Source organism: Coenobita brevimanus, chromosome 89 (genome assembly GCF_032717465.1).
Source record: "Coenobita brevimanus isolate Jiangsu-jjx chromosome 89, ASM3271746v2, whole genome shotgun sequence".
In the NCBI taxonomy this organism is placed as follows: Eukaryota; Metazoa; Arthropoda; class Malacostraca; order Decapoda; family Coenobitidae; genus Coenobita; species Coenobita brevimanus.
Genome location: NC_137042.1, coordinates 29166466 through 29182420, shown reverse-complemented (window position 1 = coordinate 29182420; position 15955 = coordinate 29166466). Strand labels below are relative to the sequence as shown.

At 39.7% G+C, this 15955-nt stretch overlaps 1 protein-coding gene across 1 annotated transcript in view; it reads right to left on the bottom strand.

Moving 5' to 3' along the window:
• Positions 1-15955, bottom strand: part of LOC145411316 (uncharacterized) — a 37878-nt gene that overhangs the window by 15453 nt on the left and 6470 nt on the right. Inside the window, exons 3-8 of the mRNA XM_080281340.1 lie at positions 14602-14637; positions 8576-8625; positions 5503-5563; positions 4303-4348; positions 3442-3505; positions 2356-2418 (exon numbers count right to left, since the gene is read on the bottom strand). Of these exons, the coding sequence (XP_080137466.1) occupies positions 2356-2418; positions 3442-3505; positions 4303-4348; positions 5503-5563; positions 8576-8625; positions 14602-14635 (318 nt within the window). The 5' untranslated portion in view covers positions 14636-14637. The remainder of the gene's footprint in view (positions 1-2355; positions 2419-3441; positions 3506-4302; positions 4349-5502; positions 5564-8575; positions 8626-14601; positions 14638-15955) is intronic.

The following is a 15955-nucleotide window of genomic DNA, read 5'->3' as shown; positions in this document are numbered from 1 at the left end:
GTAATAAATGGTAATGGATGGAATATCTCAAATTTGTTGTATGCTGATGATGCAGTACTACTTGCAAATACCACACAAGAACTTGGTAGGCTACTGCAGAGTTCTGTTAATGTCTGTGAGCGCTGTGCCTGGAGTGTAAATGTTGAAAAGAGTAAAGTGATGGTTACTGAGAGAGAAGGTGACTCCCAGTGTGATGTTACAGTGAATGGAGAGACTAGAATTGGTGAGAGTTCAAATACCTGGGTTCAGTGTTAGAAAAGTGAGGAAAATGTACAAAAGCACTGTAAAGCAGAATGATACATGGAAGGAAAGTAGCTGGTGCTATCGAGGCCTTGATAAGAAACATAGGCATGAGTGTTGCAGCTGCACGAGGCTTACATGAAGGAGTGTTGGTGCCAACTTTGACATATGGATGTGAGACTATGGCGTGGCATGAATATTAAAAGTCAAGAGTAAGAGCTGAAAAGATGGGACTGCTGAGGAATGTACATGGAGTAGAGAGTGGATAGGATACGAAATAATGTGATTCGTGAAAGATGTGGAGTGAGGAAGTCTGTGGACACCAAAATCGAAGAGAATGTATTGAGATAGTATGATATGTGAAGAGAATGGATAACAATAGTGGTGAAAAAGGCATATCTGAACAAGTCTGAAGGAGGAAGGCAGCAAGGTAGGCCAAGGAGGAGGTGGAAGGATATGGTGGATGAGTGTGAAGAAGAGAGTCATGGAAGTCGCTGAGGCTAGGGGACTGACAAGAGATCAAGATGGTTGGATTAATATTGTGAGGAGAAGCAGCACCCATCTTTGATGCGACAGCGTCCAGTTTGACTCTATGGGATAAATTTATACGAAGCTACAGAATGTGGTGAATGTTTTTGGAGTATCAGATGAAGCCAGGATTCTGGGGGCTTGAATGATGAGTGAATGGAAGCATGGCCCATTGGATGGGCAAACTTGGGCTGTCTGGACATTGCTACTCCTCATTCTGCCCTAGGGCAGAGATCCAAATGATGATAATGATGAATATTATTTAGAGATGCTGTGCCTAATATTATATGGCTTACATTTCACGAATACCAACCATAGCCATAATCTTATGTACAAGGTAAATAATGATCAGTACAACTAAGGAGCTATATTAGTATGTCTTTATATGAACTCAAACCATTGTAAAGTCACAGATACTGCTGTCAAATTAGCAGATTTTTCTCATCATCATCTGGACCTCCTTTCCCACCCTAGGGTTGACTTTGGTCTCAGCTCCAGAGCTCCAAGATGAATAGTGTACGAGCATTTGTCAACATTCAATACGACACACTACTATGTACTGCGGCTCACTGCAGATCATACTCAAGAAAGATGAGTGCAAGAGATGTCAGAAGCTGGACCAAGTTCCCATTTGCCAAGAAAGAACCAATAAGAAGAAAAGTGTGGGAAACATCTGAGAAAACAACTGGCTGTGTTTTGATCTGCAGAGCATGTCATACCAGAGGCAGCGACTATCTGGTGAAACAACTTTTTTTCTTGTAATACCTTTCCTGGTGACCACTGGGAGTATTTGAATTAAAGTATAATCCAGAAATATTCGTACATTTGTGTAAAACCGATAAATCTTCATCCCTTAACGTGTATAACCAACACCACAAAGAATTTTGTGACCTCATTATTAGGCAGGGGACTCCCCTTAAATGAACTAGAAAAATTTGCACATATTATTATTATGAAAAAACACCCATACGGGAGCTTTATGTATCGATGCAAAATAAAACTGAAAATTATAAATCTTGGCGGTATGTAGTTATCTGTGCCTTACTGTGATGGCAAAGGAGAAATACCTGCTACTTTAACACACTTTTGCTCTGCACCCTGACTTTTATTTGGTGTTCAAGTACAAATTTTTTTACTGCATTTCAGATGAACGCATATGACTCTAGTTGATAAAATTTATATACTGTATTTTCCAATTAAAGTGCCAATTTGGGAATTCATCACACCAATTTCCACATTACCCTGAAGCCACACCCAACATCCCCACTATCCTCCTGATACACTTCCTACATGTGACCTTATCTCAGCACTATCTAAATCAAGCTTTCCATTCACAATTCTTTTGTAAGGCATATTCATGATTTCAATCCCATTAATGCTGGCATCATAACCAAAGTAAGTTTGTGCTTTGCAATTAGAGCCTAGGGGAACACGTCCCTTTGGCGGGAGTAGCAAAGGTTGCTCTGGCACATAAAATAAAACCCTGCATGGTAAAGAACCATACAGGCATTGCGCTAGTGCCATATTACACTTCAGTCATGCTATTTAAATGGCAAGTTTACACAAAGCTTTAAGCGTATTTCTTACCACTGAACTAACGGCAACGTTAACAACCACTCCAAGATGATTTATCCTTTCCTTGGTACCAACCTACAAAAAAGACAAAAAGAATAAAAATAAATAAATAAAAATGAAAAAGCAAACTAAATACACTACAAACGTTATATCTTGTGTGCAGAATTACAAAACTGCAACTTCAGCCTGATGATGGCAGACACACTAATATTGAGACATGATTTGGATGATGGATGGATGGATGACAAATTACTCTGCAGTTCCTGGTAAATGGAAAATAAGAACATAAGAAGAGAGGACAACTGCAGCAGGCCAGTTGGCCCATGCCAAGCAGCTCCTAGAAGTGTAACTGAACTACTAGAATGAGATAAGGACAGCAAATGATCAGCAACATATAATAATCTCCACAATAACACAAAAGCCCCACCACCCACAGGTAGCACTACACTGAATGGGAGGACACTATGGCAAGTACCGACATCAATCATCCATAATCACTTCTACTACTACTACTAAAAAAAAAAGTTTACAAATCTATATTAGGTAACAAGAGATAATCTATTACACTATCACTTCAACTCCAATCATACATTAATAAACTGGAACTAGTCTTACCAGATATTCATATCAATTTTACTCGTACTAGCCTCATCACCTACCCATAATACATAAGCCTGTGATTGTCAATTAGAGCCTGAGGGAACACATCCCTTAAGTGGGAGTGACAAAAGTTGCTCTAGCACATGTAATAAAACTCCACATAGTGTAATACAGCACCATACAGAGTTTCTGCTTGTGCCACAATATCCTTCAATCATGCTATATTTATCCTAAGTTTATACAAGGCTTTACTCAGAAATTTAATTAAATACTCTTTACCTCTTATCTGAATAGCAACAAAAAAAGACCAATCCTGGGTGGTACAAAACTGCAACAAAAAGCCAATGCTATTGCGCAAGAACAGCAACCTACTTCATTATTTTCAAATGTACGGTAAACATCTATAAACACTGTACTCCATGTATGCAGAACTACAAATTCAAAAAATTTCCTATCACATTACATTTATGCAAAACTGCAAATTTAATGAAAGCTTACCAAAGCAAAGTTCAATGGCTGCACTCCAGTAATATCTGCAACTTCTTCTGCCATAGATTCTAACCTGTGGAAAAGTTACATTTTTAAGTACAGTTTCATTAAATGTTTCTCAATTAATACAGTATACTTGCAATTCTCAGATTACCATATCATCAATTTTTTTTCAGAGACTCTAGTCTGAAAATGGAATTTCATCACACAACTGCCACTTTACAGTGGTTCCAGCACCCTTTGGTAACTGTTGTCCCATCAAAATACAAAAAAATGCCACCAGACATAAGACTACGTACTATATGAAGTACATTTTAACTGCCACTATCAATTGACTGCTGTTACTTCCTACTGCCAAATAAAAGCACAAGGAACCAGTTAATGAATAAAAGTCCTATAATATTCTTGGAGCAGATGAGTTAAAAACAAATGACAGACTGATGGATAAAAGTGTCCAGCAGAAGTCATTTCCAGTCATTAATTTTCTAACAAGGTAAATATTGTACAGAAATGAAAGAATTTCAGTCCATTAGTATAGTCATACAGTAAAACATTACTTCATATATGATAGGCACCTAAAATGTAATTCATACATAAAACCTCAATATCTCATTCCCTCGCTGGAACATAACTATAACCTACAAATCTGAACATGCTTCTCCACAACTTAATTTCCATTCAGACCCAAGCATCAATATGAAATGCCTAGAAAACAACTGATGATAATATTCATGGGTCTGAATGGGTTACAGGATGTATCGTTGTACCCCATAATGAATTCATGTGAATACATTCTTTCAACTTGCTGGCCAAAACTGTATGTTAATGACAAACTGATGGACAGGTTAAATCCATGCTATATATCCTTACCTGCAGATCATCTCTGAAGGGCACATACACCAAAGCATCACCATTCCTGAAAGCAAAAATCAGCAGTTGCAATTTATACCTATACAATGAAGCAAAGTAACCCTGAAAACTAGACTTAAGTGCCATACATAATACATATACAGTACCATGGTTTTGTACTGATCATTGGGGGGGGGGGGGGGGAATCCACCTGCTAAAACATGAGAAAATTGACACTTCATTCAATGATAATCTAAATCAGGCCAACATTACTTCATACAATTATGAACCTAATCAGGTCAACATTTTCCTGATATTTCCATTATGCGGGCATGTCATGTCATAACCTTACATTCCACAAATAAACCATATTTCTAACCCATCACACTCACAATGAGGTTGGCAAAGGAAATGAAGACTGTAAGCAGAACTTCCACCTGGTGAGGATTACTTCACAACCATCCATTCATCACTTAAGTATCACTGGAAATACCTCCCATCCCACAAGCAGAAGCACCCCTGTTACTTTTGTCAATATCTGAATGTACTTCAAACACCAAGACAGAAGTGCTGGTGAATACAGAAACGAATTGGTCAATAACACATCTCGGTACAGTATCAGGAGTCAAGTATGTAATGGAGGATGAAACTGTGGTAAATAGAAGATGACCTTGTCAGAATGGAGAGCGTCTATGAGGACAGCAGAAGGGCATGCTTGTGTCAACATGAATGTTTGGGTGAGACTAGTATGCAACGAGTGACAAGTATGAAGTGAAAATGAAACAAGGAAATAATATTACTGACTTACAATCACTTCTACTAAGCTGGCATCATAATCCACCTTACATTTCTTGTAAAATCTAATACTGTACACTTCTTGTATAACTACTTCAATGACTTTCCATTGCTTAAACTGGATTCATAATTACTCCATTGATGCATGCACACAACTTGATCCACATTCTTGCCACAAAATTGTATCAATCGCACTTAGGCTGGCATCATAACCTATTCATACTATGCAAGCCTGTGCTGTGCAATTACAGCCTGAGAGAACATATCCCTTTTAGGGAAGGAAGAATGGCTACTCTAGCACAGAAAATAAAACTCCACAATGTACAATCAACAATCCCGAGTTTCCACTAGTGCCACAATATCCTTTATTCATGCTACTGGCCAGTGTATACAAAGCTCCATTCATTAATTTTGTAAATTTCTTACCTCTGATCTCAACAGGATTAAAGATCTGTCCAGGATGGGGTCTCCTTTCCTTGGAATTAATCTGCAAAGATCCAAACCTACATGAGAAAAGCAATCTTTACATAATTCTCTGACGAAGGTAAAAGTATGCTACAAACAAATCTCATTGACTTCAGAAATACAAGGTAAAAGTACATTTTAAACATGTCTGCAGAAATACTAAACTATAATTTCCTAAATCAGCTTAACAATACAATGTTTAGTGGATGCACTGCTCTGCTAAAGCTTGCCATCTCCTGTGCTGTAGGTTTCAAGCTGAGGAGAAATTAAATCTTTTGACTGTGGTGTGGATGTGGATGTGATAGGAAGAATTAGGAGGAACACATCGAGGTGGTTTGGCCATTTGGAGAGGATGGAGAGTGAGAGACTGATGAGGAGAGAGTACCGGATGTGAGTGAGGTGGAGGGGGGGAGAGGGAGGCTGAGGATGAGATAGAGGGATGGAGTAGAGAGGTATATGAGAGAGGGGGGTGCGAGTCGGGAGCAGGGCAGTGAAATGGCGGGGGACAGGGCAACGTGGAGGCGATTTGTTTGTGGCCACAACAGGATTAGGGCGTCTGGCAATAGAGATAGTGTCATTAAAAGGCTGTTCTGTCAATACATTAGTCATTCTCAGATCATGTTTTGTTTCAGAGACTGGTCTGAAATAAGTGGAATATTATCAAACAACTGCCACTGTAAATTACTGTAGTGCCCTTCAGTAAGTTTTCCCATTGCTGAATGAAATAATCTGACATTATCCAGAATAATTTTTCAAACCCACAATGAAAAATTTTTATGAAGCACATAGATTACCCCATTTTAATGAGAGAGCATCCAGATTGACTCTATTGGACACGTTTATGTGAAGTTGCAGAACATGGTGAATGTTTTTGGCATACCCGATACAGCCACGATTCTGGGGGCTTGAATGAGGAGTGAATGGAAGCGTGGCCCATTGGACTGGGCAAATTTGAGCTGTCTGGACATTGCTACTCCTCACCCTGCCCTACAGTGGGAAAGGAGGTCCTGAAGGTGGTGATGATGATGACAGATTACCGGGACAGTTTAATGGCCATCTGACTGCTCAGGGTCCAAATAAAATTGAAAGAAATAGAGTACAGGTATATTGGTAGGAGGCAATGAAAGTAAAATGAAACCAACCAACATTACTATCCTACCCTGCAAATTGTCTATGAAGAACACTAACAAATGCCATAATCTGAAACTCTGCTGTTGAATGTCAAGCAGCAATTACAGTCATTTTATACAGCATCTGACACATTTGATGATTCTATACAATGCAATGGGTTTTTCAACATTCACAACTTTTTTGGTGTCTTCTTCACTTACAATTAACAAGGAATGATTACAGAAGATCCTCAAACATATTGCTACTATGCCAGGAATCGAGCCCAGGACTCTCACGACAGAGCCAGGCAGCAATCCATTATGCATGGTGGATTGCTGCCTGGCTCACCTGAGAGTCCTGGGTTCGATTCCCAGCATAGTGGCAATATACTGGATGATTTTTTCCTGTGTAAAGTACACGTTTCTTTCAACTAGTGAAGACCTGAATATTTAAAGAATCACATTATTACATACATCCCAAGCACTCTGAGGGGGGAAAAAAAAAAATAAATAAAATAAATAAAAAAGATTGGTGTTCAATAAACTTGTTCAAAATCTGCACCTCGATCTGGTGAAGTTCGAAGAATGTCATGTCGTAAATCACACCGGAAAATTATAAAATCAGCTCTTTGAAAGCAGTGATATGAAACAGGGAAGTGAGCATGGAAGTGAAAAAGTTACTACATGACAGTATTGTGCTACCAACTCTAACGTATGGAAGTGAAGCTTGGACGTTGTTGGAAGGGCACAAGTCAAGAGTGAGAGCAGAGGAAATGAGTTATTTAAGAGGAGCCTGTGGAGTCACATGGAGAGACAGGCTGACGAATGAGGATATAAAGGAACACACTGAGGTGGTATGGCCATGTGGAGAGGATGGAGGGTGAAAGACTGATGAAGAGAGTGTATGTGAGTGAGGTGGAGGGGGGAAGAGGGAGGGGGAGGCCGAGGATGAGATGGAGGGATGGGGTGGAGAGATATATGAGAGAGAGGGGTGTGAGTTGGGAGCAGGGCAGAGAAATGGCAGGGGACAGGGTGACTTGGAGGTGCTTTGTTTGTGGCCACCCCAAATGGGATTGAGGCGTCTGGCAATAGATAGATAGCTCTTTGAATGCAATTAACACTGATGACCAATTATTAAGAATAATTGTATGAGGTTATCTAGGAAGGCAATGACATGGGTCACTGTCTGCTGGTCAACCTCTTACCCTTGTCTTCCATTGTGCAAAGAGCTGCATCAATTTCCCTGAGACAGCTGATCGTCAATGGTTTAGGTGGAACTGTTAAGTCATCCTCAGAATCTCCCCCATCTGTTACATCAAATTTGGTTACAGTGATGGATTAAAGGTGGATTGTAAGCCCCTGTATTGCTCCTACATGCACTGCTTGGGGGCTAGGGAGGGACATCTTCACTCAGTGGGACAAACATGCTTCAACTACAGCATTTTACAAACACCCCTGACAAACACCTCCAGCCTGCAGTCCACATGGTCTACAAGTAAAGTATGTACAGCTGGCTCCAAAAGAAGCCGGGCAGTCACTCCAAGGCTACCTATAAATATGACAAACAGTGTAAAGGTCAGTACTGCATTTACCTGAATATTAACCTCGCTTAACCTATAATCCCTGCCATCCTCCCTTCCTCTCACCTATTTGATAGAAAGAGAGAGAGAGAGAGAGAGAGAGAGAGAGAGAGAGAGAGAGAGAGAGAGAGAGAGAGAGAGATTGGCAAAGAGTGATTAGACTGGCCCCTTTTCCTCCCCCACACACTCAGCCCACTCCCCTCCCCCCTCCTCTCTCCACGTGGGTAGCCTTGGAGCGACTGCCCAGCTTCTTTTACAGCCAACTGTATCTAAGAGCTTGGGGCCACAGCAACAAAAGTCCCTTCCATTGCTAGTTATGGTTATGTATCTTAAAAACAATCATACCTTATTCTGCTGAGCTTGTAGAATGCCACATCTTGGATCATATCTTCCACCTGACAATAATAAAAATTTAATGTCCAGCCTTAAGTTCTTTAAAGGCAATTACAGTGAGCACTCACGTAACCCAGGAATATTGTACCCTGAAGCTCCTGCTTTATGAGATTTTTGCATTGTAAGGCCATATGTTTACATGTTTAAGGGTTTCATGGTACCTAAGCCAGCCCCAAATTCACCTTTTGGAGCAATTTTCAGGTTCCCCCCCCCAGGACAGTGACATTCCATGGAAAGGGGGGGCTAAATATCACTCAGATTACGTGTGCAGCCAGAGAGAGGGAAGAGGGTAGGCTCAACTGAGGCAGGAATGCTCAGTGGAATGTGACGACACCACATGTAGACACATGAGAGCAATGGAACCCGCACTATGACTATCACTGGCCACATGTGTCTGTTCCCACCGCATTATGACTGTCTGAACCATAAAATGGAGCCTCTGGCCGAGTTATGTCTATTGTCGCCACAGAGCAAGGTGTTTAAAAAAAAAATGGGTAGCTTCCTCTGCCTGCATTATGTCTATCATTTCCACACTGTGACTAAATTCAGACATAAAATTTTGTCCCCTATATTATGTGAGTTTTGCGCTATAGGATCACACGTTATGTGAGTGCCTACTGTACTGTACTCATCCTATAAATAGAAAACAAGGCTATTACTGGGCATACTGTACTTGTACGAGGTTATCTAGGAAGGCAATGGCATAACCAGAGCCTGCTGGTCAACCTCTTACCCTTTCTCTTCCATTGTGCAAAGAGCTGCATCAATTTGCCAGAGACAGCTGATCGTCAATGGTTTAGGTACACACGCTCCAGACCTTCCTAAACTGATATTTGTGGAAAATCTGGGTAGGGTGTCTAATGTAAAATGTGGACTGAGCTCCCACATGGGTTGTTCAGCCAATGAATACTGATTATCAAGCTGAAAATTAGCAATTCACATCAAGTACCCCAATATCAACCCCTAAAATGGGGCCTAAGGGTAGGCTACCAAAACCATAATGTTCAAAGGCATCTTACCAGTCAATGCCCAAAGTAGCAATGTACTACCAGTGAAAAAATACCGAAACAGCGGTCATTTATTGAATCAGCACTTATGATAGGAAAATACAGTAATCTCTCAAATACCTTGACAATCATTACCCAGATGCTGTGATCTGGCCGTTTGAAACCATTACTGTATTTGTAAATATTTTCTTAATATCTGGACAAAATGAAAGCAATCAGGTGGAAATTATTGCTGCACGATCATTTTCAAGCCAGGCCAGGTGGGAACAGCCCGGTGGCACCACCCTGTCTGGCTGGGTAGTTCACCCAGCGTCCGCTAAAGACACTCTTGGCCATTCCCTTTTCCCGCCCGACAACAGTGTAGTTGACAGTTCCTCTCACAGTTGATATGGTGGTGCATGTGCTGGTCTTTGTGGTTGTTCCCAACCTGCTTCAGGCCTTGCTATGCCTTGTAAGTCTTCCTAGGGTATGTGATGATGGACCCACCACACGGGAAAAGGAAGACAGTAGTGCTGAAGCAGGAGATCCTGGATAAGATTGATGCTGAATAGTCAAATCCTGGGTGTTGCTGATTTTATTCTAGCTTACTGTACTGTACCATGATTTTACTCTATTTTACCATGACTTAATTCCATTTTACCATTATATTTTGTCTGCCCATTGCATTTTTCTAGTGTAGCCGTTTTTTTTTTTTACATAAAGTTAGGTTATGTAAGAATGAGGACCAGGGAAGAAGTCCATTAATCAAATAGAGACATTACTCAGACATGCCTTTGCTCTTACGTCGAATAATTAAGAGATTAGTGTATTATAGTTTTTTCACCACATAGGTTCATACACACCTAATTATCTAAAATCAATTTAAAAAAATTGTGCTTAAACCCTCCATGGCTGTCGCCATCAATGCAGTATGACTTGTGATGAGTGGATTTTCGATTTTTTTGCTCGTGGCCATGCCTAAACATGCAAAGCTACACCCATCATCTCAACCCAGATGAGAAACACACACACACCACCCTGTTTGCGATTATAAATAAATACTGTACGGGCATAAACAAAAAATACATTTTTGTTTTAGTATCTTTACCCATTTGCTTAGGTTTGTTGTACTGGTTTGGATCATTCAACACTGACTTATAAAAAACTGTGAAAACTTTTGGGAAAAGAACGAACATCTGGGACATCTTGAGACTGTCCTCCCCTCACCTGACCTCTCAGTTCAAGCCTTGCTGCCATGACGAGTGGACCTACGATTTTTTTGCTCGAGGCCATGCCTAAACACACGGTTACACCCATTATCTCGACCCAGACAAAATATCATCTTTCTCCTAGCATGCGAAAGACACACAACCACCCCGTTTACGATTATAAATAAATACTGGCATTAACAAAAGACGTGAAAATACGAGAAAAAACACTTTTGGGGGGATATCTTTACCTATTTGCTCATGTCTGTTGAACTGGTTTGGATCATTTTACTTACTTTTTACCTTGCAAGAACATTACACCAACACATGATGTGTTGGTAGGTGGAAAGGCCTCACTTCCTTTCCTCCCTAATCATCTTGAGCAAGCTGCGAATCGCAGGTCGTCTCGCATTTCAACCTTCACTGTTCAGCCTGCACACTCAAGGGATGACCTTTATCTCTTTTAGGTCTAAAAACAATCTCTTGCCTCCCTTTTCTCACAAACTCCACCACCCAGAGTACAAAAGTAACTCAATACTACCATAAACATAATAAACACTGAAAAATGCTATTTTTTTTTTTTTTACTGGAACATGTTTTGTACCAGTAAACTTCAAAATACACATATCTTGTCATTACACTATTTCACCACAATTGACATTGTTTTTCCATGAGAAATATATATATACTGTGTGTGTGTGTGTGTGTGTGTGTGTATATATATATATATATATATATATATATATATATATATATATATACACAGCCTATATATAAAAGCTAAACATCGCAGCAATACCTAGGCGTGACAGCTATCATCTGTGTAAATTTGCACACTTTCTGCCCTTCATTACGCAGCACAAGATGGGTCTAGGAAGCTCAAACTTGCATAGCTAGGTGTATCTGACACTCCTCAATATGGCAATAAAAAATAAATACAGTAAATAAAAAATCTAAACTTCAAAAATCGGCCCTAGGGTCAGCCAGCAGGTTTTGACAAATTACGGACACTTGGCCACAAAGGAGTTAACTTTATTAATAAGAAATCAAGACTCAAAGCGAAAATGCACTAAAGTTAGCGGATATTTCCCTTGCAGATCTCCAACATACCTTGACACTTAATCAGCATAAATATTGATTACAGTGCAAATATATGTATTTGCACATTAAATCCATATTTACACAAACTACAAGTTTGCTAAGGTGCGCTGTCAAACTAATGGTGAAATACTTCCACTAACTTTAGCTGGTTTTCACTCTGAATTCTGATTTTTTATTAAGTTAAATTAAACAGATAATTCTGACCAGGTTTAATTTAATTAGCCTAGGCGTGTATGATCCTAAATGGTATTGAAAATTATATTTTCCAATTAAAAGTGCAGATTCAGTAAATGACCACCAACTCGGTATTTTGTTGCACCCACATAATACTGGTACATGATCTGAAAACCCATTTCCTATGGATTCAAACTTGCACAAGCATGATCACACGTGACACAAAAACAAGGTGACCATGTGGTACCTTAAGGTTTTTAGAAAGCCTCAGTCCATGTGACTGCCATGCGTTGCACTTGTGGATTCAATCTCAGAAATGGCTAGTTTTCAATCATGTGACACACTCAAATGGAGTATGATAGTCTGAACCCTTAATTCTTTCACTGGCTGGGGTTGTATCACCTAGTTTCTTAAATACCAGGAAGGAGCCAGAGGCCCGCAAACTGCTCTCAAAAAAATGACAAGAGAGAGCCACAGTCAATATCCATTCATTTTGAGATGACTGGACACACTGCATTAAGTATACTGTATATCTGTAATACTGGAGAACTACCTCTGGCAAACCTACCTGAAATAATTAAGTCCTATTTTCAATAAATGATTCAGGATATACAGATGCAATCACTGTGTTCCAATATTTCACAACTCATCATGAACTGTAAACTGGGCAACAGAATTTAACAGGCATTTTTTCAATTACTTTGGACAACACAATGACTCTGTAGTGAAACCAGTATAACAGTAGTAGCTGCAGAAGCTTCTGGGTTATTCAGTTAATGCCCTTGGTTTAATGTGGGAAGCTGATATTACACACAGAAGTATGGGAGGATAGTGCGGTTTTGCAGTGGTGTGGCTTCACTACAATGGGAATGAAGCACCTGATGTCCAAAAATCTGAGAAGAGCAGAGTTGCTGCTTCATTTTTTTTTTTTTTTTAAAGCATGAAGGAAACAAACTTAAAAAAAAAAAAAAAATGAAAAAAAGAAAAAGACAAAAAATGGAGAAGTCTGGACACACTGCACTAAAACAACTGGAGGTCAAAGGCAGAAGAAAATACGGACAAAACGATTCCTGAGTCAACCTGTTACTCCCACATCTAAAAACTGTATCTCATGTTGGATAATTACTGCATCTCCATACGTTGGATTATTCCAAAACCATAACTACATAAAAATTACTTCACAGACAATACTTAAGAGAAAATAACAAAAATATAACATCTTGTTAGGGGTGTGACAAAATACTAAATCGGCAGTCATTTACCAAATCTGCACCAAATTGACACTTTTAATTAGAAAATATTATAATTAACACAGGTTCATACACAACTAATGATCTGAAATCCAATCAAAATTGTGTTTAACTATTAACAGAAAAATCAGGATTCAGAGCAAAAACTTGCTAAAGGCAGCAGAAGTGTTTTACCTTTAGCTCAACAACTCACCTTGACATACTTCTACTTTGCATAAATATTGATTTAACATGCCAATACATTTATTTGCACTGTAAATCAATATTTATGCAAAACAGAAGTTGCTCCAAAAATGAAATACCCACTAACTCCAGCACATTTTCACTCTCAATCCAGATTTTTTACCAACTGTTTAATTAAGATATTTTTTGACTGGATTTCAGATAACTTGGTATGTATGAACCTACACAGTGATAAAAATATTTTCCTCTTAAAGGTGCCAATTTGGTAAATGACCGCCGATACGGTATGTCGTCACACCATCTGGTCAGTTATAAACATGATGAATTTGGAAGTGGTTGGGGATGCTTGGACAAAATACGATGATGCATTCCTGCATGACAATGGAGAATGCATCTGACATCAAATGCAACTTACCAGTATTTATGGATCTTACGTGTTACAAGACTAATGGAGTTGGTTTATACAGTGTTATAACAAGACTAATGGAGACTGTTTAACCCGTGGACTGCACAATTACCTTTTTTTATCCATGTGGTGTGCAAAAATTTAAAAGCTTTTTTTTTTTTTTTTGTTCATCTCGTAAAAAAAAATAATCTCTCTCTCTGTGTCTTTGCGTAGGGTCATGTGTAAGTTCATGTAGGGAAGTAGTGAAAAATGAAAGAAAGAAATAAAAATAAATAATAACAATTTGTTTACTATAAACTTGAAGCTAAACATCCAAGGCATCATCTGGTGAAAAGAAAAAAAATCTCTCTTACTCTGTGTTTGTGTAGCACCATATGCAGATTTGCATAGGGGTAAAGAAGTTAATGGTGATGCACGGCATGCACAGCCTGAGCTGCGGCTCGCAACACGACGCTATCCAGCCTGAGCTGTGGTTCGCAATCCACGGGTTAACGATGTTACAACAAGACTAACGAGAAAGGTTAGTGTGTTATGGCAAAACTAATGTGGAAGGTTTAACACACATGAAAAAGACTAATGGGGTAGATTTAATAGAGTCATGACATTACTAATAGGAGAGGTTTCACTTTGAATATGGGCTTGACTGAATGCAGTACTATTAATTCCTCACCTACATATCCTCGATGAACGCACAGCATTACCATTCCTGAAACAAAATCCAATCACCAGGTTAAACTGACATTAAAATGCAATCTTGATCATTACAAAATTTACAGTATGATCTTTCACCATTTCACAATACTAAATGGGGTATGCACCATCAAGATTTAAGAAGGCCAAACACTACAGCCGAATTACCAACACTGTCCAGTTACATGCACTCACCAGTCAAGCTTTTGATTTTCTCAGAAACACCACAAAGCCTTCCCATGAATAAACCGTTTTCACAGTAACCAATCTAAAATGGGGTGCAAACTGCCATGGGTATCTATCTATCTATTGCCAGACACCTTGATCCCATAAAGATGGACCACAAACAAACAGCCTCCATGCTGCCCTGTCCCTCACCATTTCAATGCCCTGCTCCCAGCTCACACCTCCCTCCCTCATATACCTCTCCACTCCATCCCTGGCCTCCCCCTCCCTCTCCCACCCCTCCACCTCACTCACATACACTCTCCTCATGTCTTTTGCTCTCCCCAGCTCACACCTCCCTCTCTCATATACCTCTCCACTCCATCTCATCCCTGGCCTCCCCCTCCCTCCACCTCACTCACATACACTCTCCTCATCAGTCTTTTGCTCTCCATCCTCTCCACATGGCCAAACCAACTCAATGTTTCTCCTAATGCTTCCTGTCACATCCACACCACAATGCTCCTTCACTTCCTCATTTGCCAGTCTGTCTCTCCATGTGACTCCACATGCTCCTCTTATATAACTCCTTTCCACTGCTCTCACTCTTGACTTCTGTCCCTCCAACAAGGTCTATGCTTCACTTCCATACATAAGAGTTGATATCACAATACTGTCATCAGTAACTTTTTCACTTCCATGTGCACTTCCCTGTTTCTTATCACTGCTTTCAAAGCACCAGCAACCTTTCTTCCTTGTTGTATCCTTTCAAGCACTTCACCCTCTAAACTTCCATCTTTACTCATCACACTACCCAAGTACTTGTACGCACTCTCTATTTTCCATTTCCTCATTCAACCTCTGTGTACATTCAGTGACTTCTCTCCAAGACCATAACTTTAATCTTCCCTACTTTCACCTTTAGACTTCATTTCTTACACAATCTCCCAAATTCATCCACCAAGCCTTGCAGCTCCCCTTCAAAATCATTTGACAACACAGTAATCACCTCCAAATAACAGTACAGGGAGTTTCCACACAATGCCCTCTCTCATTAGAACCACTCCAACACCCACTGCCCTACATTTTATCTCTTTCATAACCCCATCCATATACAGAATGAACAACCATGGAGACATTATCATCCCTGTTTCAATAAAACCTTCAAA